The sequence below is a fragment of the Pseudochaenichthys georgianus genome, chromosome 10 (assembly GCF_902827115.2).
Source record: "Pseudochaenichthys georgianus chromosome 10, fPseGeo1.2, whole genome shotgun sequence".
In the NCBI taxonomy this organism is placed as follows: Eukaryota; Metazoa; Chordata; class Actinopteri; order Perciformes; family Channichthyidae; genus Pseudochaenichthys; species Pseudochaenichthys georgianus.
In genome coordinates, this window is record NC_047512.1 from 5,003,335 (window position 1) to 5,016,699 (window position 13,365).

Consider the following 13,365-nt stretch of genomic DNA (forward strand, 5'->3'; position numbering starts at 1 on the left):
AACCTGTAGATGTGATGACATGTAATCCCCTCTAGATGTCACTGTAAAACAGCCTTTCACACACGCGCAAGCACACGCACACACACGCACACACACTCTCTCTCTCTCACACACACACACACACACACACACACAACACACATTGCATTTTAATACTCAAAATATTAATATTTGATATTGAAACATTAGCATATTTCTTCAATAACTTCCAGGTCAAGTAACCTAATGACTCAAAATCAGTGATGGATAAAATAACTACACAGGCTGCATACTAATACTTTGTAAGAGGTCCATATCATGTATGTATAATATGAGCTAAATACAGTTTCTATGTATATTACTTGAGTACAAGTATTCAACAGTGATGTATGTTAAAAAAAAAACTGGTAGGAACCTTTACTTTTCACTGCCGCTGTTGCCACACGGACTCAAATGCCACACGGACATTACTACAATCGGCGTTCTGTTTGATATGTTTCCACCGTGAAATTACCGTTGGATATTATCTCGGTTCTGTGTGCGTGTCATTACATGCACTTCTTAAATCAATCGTTAACGGACACTCGGTGGCGGACAAAGCGGACCAAAAAACCGGGAGACATTGGAACCCGGAGTTTTGGAGCGTGAGAACCGCTACATGCTACGTGTACAGTAATAACAACCTGGAGGCCGGAGCGCTGGTTTAAAAAAACATGGATTATTTTCTTATTTTGACATAAATAAGCAGATGATTTCCAGCTGTAACGTGCCGGGGGGTTTTGGGTGGAGTTAGAATGGAAGACAATGTAAAAAAAGATGAAGCATTAATGTGAAAAACTACTTTTCCCTTTTTGATTTTGAAGAGTTTTTTTAATCTCGACGGAAATCTGGGTTTTAAAATGATGTACTCATCGAAAAGAAAGCCTGTCCTCTACTTCAAAGAGGAGAGAAGGTAAGAGGGATATTGTTTCATTATCAATATTATCAATTCTTTGATTTTACATTTATTCATTTTTGTTTTTAATTATATATATTATTTACATTTAATTATTTTCTGTTGTATTTTTACTACACAGTTATATATGTATTACATTTTTTTAAGGTGATATTAATCTCAGCCATAGTTGCTACACCATTCTCTCTTTTTTTTATTACAATTTTTACATATTATATTTATTACTTATTTTTTGTTATTTTAATATTTATTATTCATTTTCTTGTAATTTTTTGTTGTATTTTTATAATGATATTTAGCGTTCTTTTGCTAAATATTTGTATATATTCTTATTTTTTAAAGGTGATATTAATGACACCCATAGCTGCTTCACAATGGTTACTTCTTCGTGTCAGTACATTTATTTATTATTATATATTATTATTTATTATTATCCACATTAATATGTTTAAATATATTTGTATTTGTTTTAATATTTAGCTACTTAAGAATTAAGCAAATATAATGCTATGAACCTTTTCAAATAGTTCGTCGGCGCTTTCACACCGGAGTACTTTTCCCAGGAATAGTTCCGATAGTTCCTGGGATTTTGCGTTCAACTTTTTTTCGGGAGCTTTTTCCCCCTTTCAGTCCCTGCTATGCGGCTTTCACACCAGCGCTTTTCAGTTTCTAGCTCCGAGCGGGAGCTTTTCTGGTTCAGCTCCGGTTTCCCTTTTCAGCTCCCGCTCTGTTCACATCGCCCACTGGCGCTCCAGAGCTGCCCTTGCTGCGTCATGACGTCACCGTTTACATCGCTGATTTGCTCCCCAACGGCAGCTCACAACAACAACTGCGTCGGTTCGATGATCGTGTTGCTTTTAATCACACGAAGCCAGAATAAATTGAATAACGACTTCTCCAACCTTATACTTTTCTCCAGAGTGCCGTGGTTCATTGTTTATTAATGTGTTTCTGCAGCATTTACCGACCGCTGCAGTGCTGGCTGCTCTTCCACGGAGTTTATTCTCCCGTTAGCTCCCGGTTAGCTCACACTGCAGCGGCCGCTCTAAAGTATTCACTGTCCGACTCACACAAGCAGCTGATGCATATCCCCAGTTCCCCTTAGCCTAAGTGAATGTGTGTCAGTCTGAATTGACACTGTTTGGTATCACAACGCTGTTATGAAAGTTTCTCTGGTATAAAACGGGTGATGTTGGCATAGCAACCGAAGCTAAACTGACTACTTGCATCCGATAGCTGCAATAATACAAAACAACACGTCTGCCTCTCTCCACAATGATCGATAACAGCGAACGGATGGTCAAAGTAAGGCACAGATAAACAGAATCACACGAAGCCTGGTTAGTGTTGCCTGACTTTATAAAGTGTGTTTATAGGCACTACTGCTTGTAGGCAGGCATAACAGTCGAGCCATGGGAGGTGGGTTTAGTTTCCTGCACGCCTCGACGTGAGAGAGACGTAAGCGACGTCACCTCTTAGCTCCGAAGCTCTTGCCTCTGGACCGACAATTTTTTGGAGCTGGAAATGAAGCGGATTCCGGAGCTAAGAGCCGCTGCGGTGTGAACTGGAAAACCCGGCGCTTTTCAGGCTCTAGCTCCGAGCCGGAGCTGAAAAGGCGCTGGTGTGAAAGGGGCACTAGAGAGGTGGTACTTTCCTTGGGAGGAAAAGGTTCCAATTTCTGATTGGCTGGGCGAATTGCAAACCACGCCCCGTAAAACTCAGAAAAGTTTTTGTGAAGCCGCCATTTTATGTGCTCGCATTAGCATTATTAGCATTAGCCCAGCGCACCAACAGAGAGAGACTAATTTATGAAAACACAACATAAAACGTGGGAACGGTGGAGTGATGAGGAGGTGTCGGCGCTTCTGGCGATTTACCCGGGAATTCGGGTGGCGATTTACTGCGACCTGACTACAGGTGGCAGTATACGCCGTGAAGTTGTTTTCGGCCTGCCAGTAAACCCAAAGCAGAAGAAGAAGAAGTGACGTCAGCGGCTTCATTAGCGTAATCTTCCCTCAGGGAACTAAAGAGTTCCGGGAACTCTTCCTGTATCTTCCTGTGAAAGCGCCTCTTCAGTACAAAACAAGCGTTAAAGAGAAGAAAGGAAGTATTAAGTTATTAAGCAGTAAAAACAATTTATTTGGCCTTTTTTTTTTTTAAGAAATGAGAACTCTAAAGTCGCTCATCCACCAGATAAGTGAGTAGAGACTGTGGATCATTATTGCATGGCGTTGATACAATCACTACAAATATTTCTGTGTTGCGTCTACATCTTTATAGAAGTCTAAAGACACTTAAGCTGCTAAATACTCCGCTATGTTCCCTAACTAGTCTCTGATTTTTTTAAATGTATTTTATCGTAATAATATTTCTCAATATAGCTCAATGTGTTGGTGAGAGCCTGAAGACTCAATCTTTTAGCACAAGTAGAAACATAACTTCCAGCTACGAGATGCTGAGAGGTTGGATTTGATATTTTTTTATGACACTGATGATGATCTAAAAGCATAATATTGCAACTTTTAATTATTAAGAAAATTCTAAATTTTAAATTTGAATGTGGGAAAAACGATAAAATATCATAAATAAATGAAATATATAAATAAAATAACAATAAACAATCGAGTTAATCAAAGTTCATTGAAGTGGCTATAAAGGAATTCTGTGAACGTTATTTTCTGCATTTTGTATTTATTGAAATATTTTTAGATTTGATGATAAAGGCTTTTTTTAAATGTAGGTTAGGGTACCTCGAAAGTGTGGGACATTTGAATTTCACTCCTAAAAAGCTAAAATATTAACCTTAATTAAAACAAGATGTTTATGTACAAGGTTTTTTAAATTCTCTCTGTAGTCCCTTCACAGGTGTGCGGAAACATTTGAAGATATATTCCTTCATATATAATAAAAGCTATAGGAAACAATCACGAATTAAAAAAGTATCTTTGTCTCTCGATGCATGTCAGTGTGAATCTGAACTAAACATTTGATTAAATGTAGGCTGTATTTAAAATAAAAAAAATCAAAGTGCTCTGGAGTGTTGTTAATATTTGTAAAAAACGTTTCTCTTTGATAATTCTTTTAATAAAATGTATTTAAAGAAACATGAGTTTAAATAAAGTTTCCGAATGCATGTCAGTATGTGTTTATTTTGTTGAGTTTCTTTGTTTTTCTGCACTGATTGAGTTTTTTGCATTTATTTCACAAAAATCTGAACTAACCGCTGCCTCCTTTTTATGCACGTCACAAAATAGTTTTTTGCATTTATTTCACAACAATTAGATTAAATGTAGTCTATATTTCTACAAAGATAATAATCAAAGTGCTCTGGAGTGTTGTTAATATTTCTAAAGAACGCTTTTCTGCATACTAAATAATTCTCTTCCTCCCGTCTGCTGCAGGTTCCTCTCCGGTAAATGTACGGTATACAAGCTGTTCGGGCTGTGCATGGTGCTGCTGCTCGTCTCTCTGCTCTGGCTCCAGCTCAGCTGCTCGGGGGAAATGTCCTCCCCGCTGCACGAGGAGCGCCGTGCCCCCGCACAGCCCCCCTGCCCCCCCACCAACAGGCAGGCGGAGGACGACCCCTCGTGGGGTCCTCACAAGCTGGCCCTCATCGTGCCCTTCAGGGAGCGCTTCGACGAGCTGCTGGTGTTCGTGCCCTTCATGCACGACTTCCTGAACAAGAAGAAGATCCGCCATAAGATCCTCGTCATCAACCAGGTGGACCACTACAGGTGAGGGGGCGCTTTAGTGTCACTGAGGGAATATATAAGCTATGTCTTGTAAAATAACCGGACATTTAAATTTAAAATGTACTTCTATCTCAGAGAATATAATTAATCATCATTCATTCAGTTGTTCTAACACTACAGCGGAGGGGACGCTTTAGTTTTACAGGAAATTATTCATAAAATGATATCTCATAAATCTCGATTTAACCCGGTCGACCCTGGAGTCGTTGAGGGGGAAGTGTCCTGCCCAAAGACACAAAGGCATGTGGACTATCTGAAGACTAGCGCACTACACCACTGAGCCACAGCCACCCCTTCATTCCAGAAAGCATCCCATACATGCTTCTAAGTGCACCACTTTCATCTGAGAGAATATCCAAAGACGTGTACAAATCTAAAATCCCAGTGGTGTAATACTTGCATGTGTATTTCAGGTCAGTCAGTAGATTTCTGGCTTCGTCTGGCTTTGTCGTTGTTTAATTGACGAAAGTTCTGACATTAAAAGCAAGAGAGCAAAATACACATAAAACAAGCTAATATACAGCAACTCTGGAATGAAATGCATGAGTAGAAGTTACAGTGCGGTGTGAGGTACGAGTAGTTTCATTATAAGCAGCGGTACAAAGAAAAGTCTTCAGCCTGGATTCAAAGGAGACGTTGTGTTCTTGCTCCAGGTTTAACCGAGCGTCCCTGATCAACGTGGGCTTCCTGGAGAGCGGCAACGACACAGATTACCTGGCGATGCACGACGTCGACCTGCTGCCGCTCAACGAGGCTCTGGATTACGGGTTCCCCTCCGAGGGGCCGTTCCACGTGGCGTCGCCCGAGCTGCACCCCCTGTATCACTACAAAACCTACGTGGGGGGGATCCTCATGCTCACCAAGAAACACTACCACATGGTACTGAACACACACGGGGATATACGGTGTACTTCAAAGTCACTTGAAGGTCCCCTATTATACTGTCTTTCATCATTATATCCCAGGTCTCAGATAAATACAGAGCCTGTCTCTGATTGGCTGAAACACCAAACAGGTCATTGCAGCATTACCCATAATCCCCTCTGTTTCAGCCCCGTTTCCAAAGTGCTGATTCTCTGTCTGTTACTTTCGATGAAGATAAGGAGCCCCTCCCCACGCCCCTCTGAGAGACATTTGGTTACAAAGAACTCAATGGAGCTCTAGAGGAGATTCAGGTGATAAGGGGGGGGGGGGGGGGGGGGTTACCTTGTTGCTGATTGGCTAATGGTTACACAAGACAAGACATCGTTATGACATCATCAAGTGGTAAAACGTGGATTTTGCCCAATAGGTGACCTTTAAAGGACAAAAAGTCACATGTGTCCCCTCTTCTTCATGTCTCTTCTACATCAACATGTGTCCCCTCTTCTCCATGTCTCTTCTACATCAACATGTGTCCCCTCTTCTTCATGTCTCTTCTACATCAACATGTGTCCCCTCTTCCTCATGTCTCTTCTACATCAACATGTGTCCCCTCTTCTTCATGTCTCTTCTACATCAACATGTGTCCCCTCTTCTTCATGTCTCTTCTACATCAACATGTGTCCCCTCTTCTTCATGTCTCTTCTACATCAACAAGTGTCCCCTCTTCTTCATGTCTCGTCTACGTCAACATGTGTCCCCTCTTCTTCATGTCTCTTCTACATCAACATGTGTCCCCTCTTCTTCATGTCTCGTCTACGTCAACATGTGTCCCCTCTTCTTCATGTCTCTTCTACATCAACATGTGTCCCCTCTTCTTCATGTCTCTTCTACATCAACATGTGTCCCCTCTTCTTCATGTCTCTTCTACATCAACATGTGTCCCCTCTTCTTCATGTCTCTTCTACATCAACATGTGTCCCCTCTTCTTCATGTCTCTTCTACATCAACATGTGTCCCCTATTCTTCATGTCTCTTCTACATCAACATGTGTCCCCTCTTCTTCATGTCTCTTCTACATCAACATGTGTCCCCTCTTCCTCATGTCTCTTCTACATCAACATGTGTCCCCTCTTCTTCATGTCTCTTCTACGTCAACATGTGTCCCCTCTTCTTCATGTCTCTTCTACATCAACATGTGTCCCCTCTTCTTCGTGTCTCTTCTACATCAACATGTGTCCCCTCTTCTCCATGTCTCTTCTACATCAACATGTGTCCCCTCTTCTTCATGTCTCTTCTCCATCAACATGTGTCCCCTCTTGGGCGAGACATGTTCTGTATATCTGAGACCTATAATATATGGTTGAAAAAGAGTAAAATAGTGGACCTTTAACAAATCCAACAGCTAAAGAAATAAATATTATAATGTTTTAATAATATAAATAAATAGGATAATATGTACATAATAATAATTAAAAATAAAATATTGATTATTCCACAAAAATATTTTTTGCACATTTAAACAAATCGGACAGAAAACAAATCAGACATGTATGTGAATATATATCTATTAAGGCTTTTACTTTTATATATGTAGCATATTAATGGTACTGCACAAATAAAATAATTGATTTGCACATTAAAAAAAAATCTGACAGAAACAAAATTACAGTAAAATAAATATATAATGATTCTCTTAAAGGTGGGGTCGGTAATTTTGGAGAAACCAGCTCGAGTGCGCTAGAATTTGAAAATACGCAACCGGAAAAAATCTGCCACTTCCTCAAAGAGCCCCTCCTCCAACACACAGGAACGCGGACATGACCAATGAGGGCAGAGATAAGCTTGTGCACAGATGGAAGGCTGACAGGCAGGTAGGCCATCCAGTTACTTTAGCCGGGCCGAGGCAGATGATTGGTCGTGCTTTTTACAGCGCCACGGCTTCCACAGATGACTTTTTTTAATGTATTCATTGCTGTCGGGACATTAAGAGCACTCCATGGAATATAACAAGTGTTTCTGAAGTGAATTACCGACCCCACCTTTAATGTTTTTGAGATTGAGCAAAACCTTAATCTTGAGCAGTGGCGAGCATTAACTCGTTAACGTTGGCGAAAGGGGAAGACCGTTTGAGCAACCGGCGAATCACAATCTCAGTTCAGTTTGAATCCATGTTTCTCATCAGCTCAAAGACCACCTCGTTATCTCTGAAGAAGAAATAACATTTTGTTTTCTTATTTCCAGTGCAACGGGATGTCGAACAGGTTCTGGGGTTGGGGACGAGAAGACGACGAGTTCTACAGAAGACTGAGGAAAGCCGAGTTACAGGTAGAACATCAACATGTGGGTTTTGTTTCATTCGGGAGAGACTTAGTTCGTAGTTGGTAACATATTTATTGCTTTATGAACAATAAAGTTTTGAGATCAGACCCCATCATACTGTGATGAAGGGGCGAGGAGAAGCCGAGTAGAACAGAGAAACCCCCCGGGGTCTAGACGGGTGGTGAGGGTTCTTCTGGGCTAGCCTGCCGTGGATCTGATGAGACCGGAGGTGGAGGAGGGTTGCATCGATTCTCCTGAACGCTGGCAGGGGAGAGAAAGAGCAGATTTTAACGATTGCCGCGTGTGCTGTGATTGGCTGTGGGGATGAGACGCAACCGGTTGGTTTAGCTGGGGGTGTCTTGCGCCCTTGCAAGAAAGAATTGTGAATGAGAGCGTGGGAACCGGTCTTCCTGACAGAACTTGCGCTGAGCTTCATTTGGACATCATAAGCACAAACATACAGAATTGCAACTTTCACACTTTATGTCTTACAATCTTTCTGTATTGAAAATGAGACGTTACTAGTCGGCCAGTAGGGCGGTCCTTAAACGTGAAAGTGGGAAAGTCTAAGCTCCAACCTCCTCTCGACTGATAGAATGAATTCTGGGGGTTGGGGCTTCCCACTTTCAATTTTAAGGACCACCCTACGTGAGGCTAATCGTCAAGGTTGAAGAGGGAGGGGTAAATAGGCGCTTTCACACCGGAGTACTTTTCTCGTTCAGTTCCGATAGTTCCTGGGATTTTGCGTTCACACCTAAGAGAGAACTTAGTTCATGAGAACTTGTCTCGCTAGAGAGCAGGTGCTTTCCTGGGGAGAAAAAAGTTCCAATTTCTGATTGGCTGGGCGAATGCAAACCACGCCCTGTAAAACTCGGAAAGGTTTTGTGAAGCCGCCATTGTATTTGCTGGCATTAGCATTATTAGCATTAGCATTATTAGCATTAGCCCCGCGCACCAACGGAGAGTAGAAGCCAGTCCCCAACTCCGGGGACTTCCGGACGGGGACTTCGGGTGGCAGGATACATTACGCCTGCCAGTAAACCCAAAGCAGAAGAAGAAGAAGGGACGTCAGCGGCTTCATTTGCATAACCTTCCCTCAGGGACTTATTCCGGTGTGAACGCGATCGGCTCTTAGATCCATGGGGGAACTAAGTGCTGGGAACTAAGTGCTGGGAACTAAGTGCTGGGAACTAAGTGCTGGGAACTAAGTGCTGGCACGAAGTGCGGCAAAGTACTTGGTGTGGAAGCGGATATTGTTGTTGGAATTTCAATAAAATTCACCAGGAGAGTTTTCTTGACTATCGTAACGAATTCCGGTGGTTGGAGCTTAAAATAAATGAATTTGAAAATGTGCATGGCACTAAGGACGACCCTATAGGCCAGTACAGACTGGTCGTCGTGCCAACCAATACAGAGATAAGACCAAAAGTACAAAGTAAAGCAGACAACTTGCATAGTCATAAATAATAACAAGGGGAGAGAAGAATAAACGAATGAATCAGATAACACGGTAAGTTTAGGGGACTTGGTCATATTGTATGAAGTGTGTACTAGCGGGGCTTTACAGGCCATACATCTCTTTTAAAAGTGTCGTTTTCTGAAGCCGTATGGCATGTGTGATTTCCTCCATTTCGTATAACTCCCAAAACTTCTGGATCAATCGTTATACGTTGGAGCTTCAGGTTTCAACCATGTAAACGTGATGCGCTTGAGGGCTGCCGCTAACAGGATTTGTAGCAAACATGCGTTCCCTCTGCCAGCAACCCTTCAGAGAGTGCTCCAAGGAGGCGACTCTGAGCATGCTTGTTTTGGTTTTGTTGGTAAGGAAACAAGCATTGTTCTGACATTGCTATGTAACATTGGAGGAGAATTGGTCAGAGAGGCAATGATATATCAAATCTAAAAACAGCTGACAGCTATTTTTTGTTTTTTGTTTACAACAACATTTTTGTCTCCGTTTTTATGATAAAACCAAGGCTTCATTTAGTGACTTTAAAGATGCATTTTGTGTTCATCTTTAAAGATATGTGTTGTTTTTTCAGCTCTTCAGGCCGAGCGGCATCACGACGGGATATAAAACATTTCTCCACATCCACGACTCGGCCTGGAGGAAAAGAGACCAGAAGAGAGTCGCCTCTCAGAAACAGGTACGAGAAAAGTGCAAATGTATCTCTCAAAATGATAATAATAAAAGTTATTTTTAAAACACCTTTAAAACGCGAGGCATGATGGAAAGGCTTTTTTAAAGAAAGGTTTTTAGTCTTAAATGTCATCTTTAGTGGCATTAAAAACATCTATTGAAGTTTATTAAAACATCGTATAACACTGTGACAGCCCGCTCATCTTGTAATCTGTTGATTTAAAACTTCTTTTTATTTTAAACAGTGAAACTAAATCAGGAAAGCTGCTCGAAACTCACCAGAAATAATACAAAACAAACCTTTTAATAAATACATGTGTTGGCTCAGAGATCAACTCCGCTGCATCGCTCTCGGTGTTATAAGAAAGATATAATGCTATATATCTTGAAAAGCATTGAATGCAGCGCTACTGTTTGAAATACAATACTAACATGGTTTAATCCCCCCCCCAGAGTCCTGATACAACATCTGTGAAATAAATTAAAATATTGAATAAAGGATAAATACAAATAGTAGTCAAAGTACGAAATCTCTTCAAAAATACATTTCAATTAAATATAATTATCATTTTTCAGAAATGTTTTAAAACATCCCCTCCCCCCCAAAAGTAAAACTCTCCTGAAGTGGCCTTGAAACAAGTCTTACATCTCTATTACCTTACGCTTTGAGAGCCTCAAAATTAAACATTTGTATTATGCTGCTTGTTAACTGTTAAAACAATAAATAATTAATTGCATTTTTTTTAATTAAATAGAAGATGTTGGCTGTGACTCACGTGGTAAAATAAATATTAGAAAATATAATATTATATATCGTTAAAAAGCATTGAATTCATTGGTCTAAAAAAATCAGAATATTCCTTAATCTGTCATAGATCAATCTTTAAGTTATAACTTATTGAATAAATAAAATGTTAAATAAAAGAATATTCATAATCACACCTGTGTGAAACAATATATTATAAACTGTTATTAATATAAAAGTTTAAGAAAAAGAAATAAAATGTAAGACTCTAAATTCTATGAAATAAAATAGCCATACTACATAAACATATAACATATATAAAAAATGAAACATTTCCAATAAAAGAAACAAAAATACTCATAAAAATAACATTTAAATAAAAGAAATTATCTAAACTCTTCCTCCCCTCTTCCTCCCCCTCTTCCTCCCCCTGCAGGAGCAGTTTAAGGTGGATCCGGAGGGGGGTCTGTCGAACCTGCGGTACGAGGTGGAGTCGAGGCGGGACCTGAGCATCAGCGGCGCTCCGTGCACCGTCGTCAGCGTGCGCCTGCAGTGCGACGCGGACCTGACGCCCTGGTGCCTCCTCACTTAGACACCCACCATCTCACGGTCAGACTTTACAATCCCGCCATGACGCTCCGATCGTTTCGACGCTAGCGCTGGTCGTAGTTCCAGACTCTCTCCTTTAAAGCAAAGGAAACCACGACCTGGGAAACGAGAAACGTCTTTATTATTATATTCAGGTACATCTCAACGATAAAACTGCTGATTTACAAGGACTAAGAAAAACCTTCGGATGGTTTTCAAACTTTTAATTTATGGACTTTTAGCAGGAGAAACCTCAGTGCTCGCACACGGACTTCACCACGGCTGTATTATGTTCTTGTTTTGGGGATCACCGTTACATTTCAAAACTAACATCTCAAGGGTTTCATGGTATTTGTTTGTGTGCCTGCTGGTGAAATGCAGAGGGAGGAAGTATGTTTTTTGTTCTTGTCCATCTTAAACAAAACTCGCCAAAGATATAAAAAGAAAATGTATGAAATCTGGATTTTTAAGCGAAAACCTCCCCAAATGTGTTTTTTCTTAGAATCAAAGAACTGTTTCAAGACTGAAAAGGAACGAGCAAAAATAGTTGCTGCACGAAGCGGGAATAGGAAACGTCGAAATATTGATTGATCTTTATCACCAGGTACATCTGTACGGTGGCCCACAGCTGCAAACCAAGCCCCCAGGAAGTGCGCCTGAGGAAAATATTCGTTGTGGCCAAACGGCGGTACTACAACCTCCATATCAGTCCATGACGTCACTGGGCCCAGAAAGACTTTCTCCCATTGACTAACATTGGGAAAGAGACGTCTGTAAATCAGCGGATATTTTTTTTTAAACTAAATAATATTGGATACATAAGGTCCTTAAAGATGTAAAATGCATTAAAAGCCGAATCCAGATTTATCTTCTGTCTCCATTCGTTCTACTGAGCCGAGAGTGGGAGCTCGGGGGCGGAGCTTAAGTGGCGCATGCTCCGTGAGCGCACATACGGGTTATTCTGCTCTGATAGCTAGGCATGCTGGGTAATCTGTGACGTTTCGCTCTCTCAAAAGTTGGGCCATGTTGTCCTCATGCGCCACTGAGCAGCTCTCATAGGAAAGCACGAGACCCCGCCTCCCACGCTGTATCCAGTTCTCATTACACACCCATGGTGCAAACGAGCGACAACGACCCAAACACTTCCGTTAGGAGGAACGCGCTCTACTTAAAAAAACAAATGTGGTTCACACGCAAATGAACAAACAACAAATTTACAACCCATGCTGCGATACGCTCAGAACACAGCGGAAACCAGGGTACTCTTAAAATAATATCAGAAGGAATCATGTAGCGTGGAGGCGGGTGGCGCAGTGGGTTGTGCGCAGGTGTTGGGGTCAGGGGAGCACAGGTTCAAACCCCACTGCAGTCCGCATGTCGTTGTGTCCCTGGCGGCCCGTCCACACTAGGGGTGATGTCACTTTTCGCCGAACTGCATTGTGGGAAGCAGAACGGAGCTTGAACAATGTTCAACTTTTGAAGCTTTCGGTGGAAGCGTCAGCCAATCAAATCATATGCCAGTACAAGCGCTAGCCAATCAAACCGCTGCTTGCGTGTCAGGGGCGGGAGATTCATGTGATTGGTTGTTGGTCGAGCTTCAGACACGCCCAGCTCCAAGCTTGTTTTGAAGCTGTAGTGCGGACGGGCCCCAAACTGCTCCTGTGGGGATTGCCCTCAGTATTGAGTATGTAAGTCGCTTTGGATAAAAGCGTCATGTAATGTAATGTAGCTACCTTGTTAAAATAAGCTAATTAAATCTACATTTTAGGTACGTTTCCAACAATGGTAACAGTTGTCCAACTTTATCATCCCCGAACGTCAACAAGCGCGGTGTCACTTTTTAGTGTCTCCGTTTGCCCATTTCTTGTGGGAGACGTCTCTTCATGTGTTTTGGCATATTTGAGTTTTTATATCTGCATCGTTCCTGAAGCCCGTTTCTCTCATTGGAATGTTCTGGGTCGCTTGCACCTGTGGGCCACCGTACTTCTCTTTTTTTTTTTTTTTTTTTTTTTTTTTTACAGAA

At 41.4% G+C, this 13,365-nt stretch overlaps 1 protein-coding gene across 2 annotated transcripts; it reads left to right on the forward strand.

The window, feature by feature from the left end:
• Positions 1–446: 446 nt before the first annotated feature.
• b4galt7 (xylosylprotein beta 1,4-galactosyltransferase, polypeptide 7 (galactosyltransferase I)) lies at positions 447–13,365 on the forward strand. Of its 2 annotated transcripts, XM_034093025.2 has the most exons (7): positions 447–931; positions 3,096–3,131; positions 4,336–4,668; positions 5,340–5,565; positions 7,792–7,875; positions 9,912–10,016; positions 11,191–13,365. In XM_034093025.2, the coding sequence occupies exons 1-7, from the start codon at positions 879–881 to the stop codon at positions 11,344–11,346; spliced, it is 993 nt and encodes a 330-aa protein (XP_033948916.1). In that variant the 5' UTR covers positions 447–878; the 3' UTR covers positions 11,347–13,365. The 2 variants fall into 2 exon arrangements, with proteins under 2 accessions (XP_033948916.1, XP_033948917.1); XM_034093026.2 differs by lacking the exon at positions 3,096–3,131.

What these genes read in the sequence shown, in the direction of transcription:
- b4galt7 (XM_034093025.2), top strand. Translation starts at nt 879, where the DNA reads ATGATGTACTCATCGAAAAGAAAGCCTGTCCTCTACTTCAAAGAGGAG. An exon ending in GTCGCTCATCCACCAGATAA is followed by an intron (nt 3,132 to 4,335) that starts GTGAGTAGAGAC and finishes CGTCTGCTGCAG; the next exon opens with GTTCCTCTCCGGTAAATGTA. An exon ending in GAGTCGCCTCTCAGAAACAG is followed by an intron (nt 10,017 to 11,190) that starts GTACGAGAAAAG and finishes CTCCCCCTGCAG; the next exon opens with GAGCAGTTTAAGGTGGATCC.